Source organism: Hermetia illucens, chromosome 5, assembly GCF_905115235.1.
Source record: "Hermetia illucens chromosome 5, iHerIll2.2.curated.20191125, whole genome shotgun sequence".
In the NCBI taxonomy this organism is placed as follows: domain Eukaryota; kingdom Metazoa; phylum Arthropoda; class Insecta; order Diptera; family Stratiomyidae; genus Hermetia; species Hermetia illucens.
The window spans coordinates 66,716,075-66,718,797 of NC_051853.1; the positions used below are offsets into that span (position 1 = coordinate 66,716,075).

The 2,723-nt window shown below is 37.5% G+C and overlaps 1 protein-coding gene across 1 annotated transcript; it reads left to right on the forward strand.

The window, feature by feature from the left end:
* The first annotated feature begins 377 nt into the window (after positions 1–377).
* Positions 378–2,723, forward strand: LOC119658121. Its single transcript, XM_038065389.1, has 5 exons — positions 378–571; positions 777–932; positions 1,019–1,164; positions 2,328–2,448; positions 2,508–2,723. The coding sequence occupies exons 1-5, from the start codon at positions 380–382 to the stop codon at positions 2,721–2,723; spliced, it is 831 nt and encodes a 276-aa protein (XP_037921317.1). The 5' UTR covers positions 378–379.

The window sequence follows — 2,723 nt, forward strand, 5'->3', positions numbered from 1 at the left end:
ACTTTAAAACCCTCCCGAAGTAATATCCTTGGACATGCTGCAAACTTAAGCGAATACAATGGATAATGTAAGAGTGCATAGTCCTGTGCATGGTATTAGTATTTGAGCATTTCATTTCAACATCCTTCCAATTAGCGTGCCTTCAGCTCTTTAAATTTTTGAAGTTCACCTGTAATAATACTTGCTATCCTTCTCGAGAAAGTTTCCAGGTAATCTTTACTGTATGTACGGCCGCATCTAATAATTGCATAATTATCCATCAAAAAGTAATAACTTTTAGTGGATTGGAATTATTGAATATCGATTGAAGATTTGCCGTTTCCCTTCAAGGTGGCATGCACTGTGTACGCACTCCTTGTCGAAGAGTGCAAGAGGAACGATGAATACTTCAATACTGCTTATTATTATCTTATATTTCTCTGGTGCATTTGCTAGAGATTGCGGAAGATTAGGTACCAATAAAGATTACTCTTTTGTCCCTAAACGTGAGTTAGACGACTGTTTGGCAGTAGTTGGACAGAATCCTATTGACAAAAGTATTGCAGAAAATATCTGGAGAGCCATAAAAAATGTGAGTCCTTTTTCGTGTAGTGTAGTGCTTTTAAATTCATTCAGAAGTTTCCATACTTACATAAATAATGAATTGTGAAGTGTGCATTCTTTTACTTGAGGCTCAAAAATTCAGGATATTTTCTAAGCTCAGAGATTTTCTTTTATTGCTCATCAACCTAGCACTTGAAATTAATCCAGCTGATCCCTTTTTGGGCATCTTACAGGCATACGGTGAAGTAGAAGACATCCCTCTGTATGTGTACAAAAATATGGGTTGGATTTTAAGTGGTATATCATTGGACGATCTACGCAATATGACCATTGATCAAGGGGAATTGATTGGAATATTCGGTTCGGCTGAATCTTTAAACGATGATCAGGTAATATTTGGAGGCTAAAACACTAATCATAATTTAATTCATGATTTCTTATTTTTTCTTAAATAATTGTTCCATTTTATATTAAGATGGACGTCATTGCCCAGAAAGTAAAGTCAGATTGGGCTGGCAAAACTCCAGATAAATATTCCGAATACGATTTGGAAATACTTGGGAAAATACTTTGCTATTTCAATCAATCTGAAATACTTCAAATTCATCCGGATGCATACAGGTTAGTTAAATTTCAAAATAGACCCCCATTTGCGACTATATATGGATCTTGAGTTTTCAACTCTTGCCCACAACCCTTTTCAAAGTCAAGCTGACTGCACTTCAGCACCAATCGGAGGAGGATATTAGAGCGCAAGTATGACTTGCGTAGAATTAGATTAACTCCACCCGATATAAAAGTCGGTCAGTCGGTTGTCACTCTCTACAGCAGCAAGGTTCGACAAAACATTTGGGGGTGAACAAATTCACTGAGGTGCTCCTGAGAGGTCATGATTTGGAAAGCTTGCCTACAAAACAAGCAACACAAATAATAACCCGCTAAGAGGTTAGATATTGTCTTCTATTTGCAGTTAAGTCTAGCATTGATAGACCAGAAGCTCACTCCAAACTACAATTTCATTTTATAGTGTATACATATACTTCGGGAGCAATTTACCCCCTTCATCAGTACAAAGCTACTAAACCCAATTGCGATTATAGGGTTCTGTTTATACTTAAACACTAATTACCTAAATTACTTTTTTAACAAAAAAAACAACCTTGAATTATTAACCTAGTTAGCTGTTAATTACTGCGGCGAGTTTTATTAATTTTGAGGGGCAATTACCGGAATCTGTGTACAATAACCCCGTCGCGTCTTCTCTCAAAATGTCTAGACTTTCCCAAGGATCCAAGGTTGCCGTTCGGTTTGGATGCCGCAAGAGTTCAAGATTTTCGCATTGAATGGTATAGGCTTCCTCGACTATGTGCGCTGCCACTGATGATCTTATGCACGACTTTTGTTTCCGACCACTACTTACCGCTTCCTTGATGTGTTCATTAAATCTAGTCGTTATCAGGCGTTTAGTCTGTCCACGTTTTTCGGTAGAACCCACTTTTTTCCCCCGCTGCCAAAGGATCCTTGACGCTTCCTTGTAAATTCCGGAAGGTGGACGAATGACTCGAACCTACGGCTTCCAGTTGGTACTTTTCTACCCGATCGAGGCGGGTATAAAATTTTTCGGGTCTAAGTAAAATCATTCCAACCCATATTCAATTTTTGTGTCTTTGTTAGTTTGCTATTACTGCGAATTTTAAATGCCGCCACAAATATGTTATCAAAGTGATTTTCGTCATAATACTTGTAAGCGGTTTCTTTGTAAATTTTAAGTTTATTTCCTTAAGGTCTAAAGCAGAAATCATTGGGAAATTGAACAGTTGCCCTCATGAAATCATTGAATCTTTTGCAAAACTCGCTGTGCAAACCAATGCATTCGGCCCACCATCAACTTGGAGTAAATTGGATGTATTTATCTTGAATTTTCCAAGCCTAGCCATATTTACTCATCGATGATATACTTTTAGATAAGTGAGATTGGTGTCGTCATCGCTGGTCTATCGGAGAAAGAATATAACTCAATCAAGCTAGAAAATTTGACACAAAACAAAAGACTTTATAACCAAGTAATCAACAGCAGATACCCAGATGCAAACTCAACGAAACCAATTCAATATTCGCGAGTAAATACCACTAAAAGCGCAGTAAGTTCAAGTTATTTAAAGCGAAAGGAAGCGGTATAA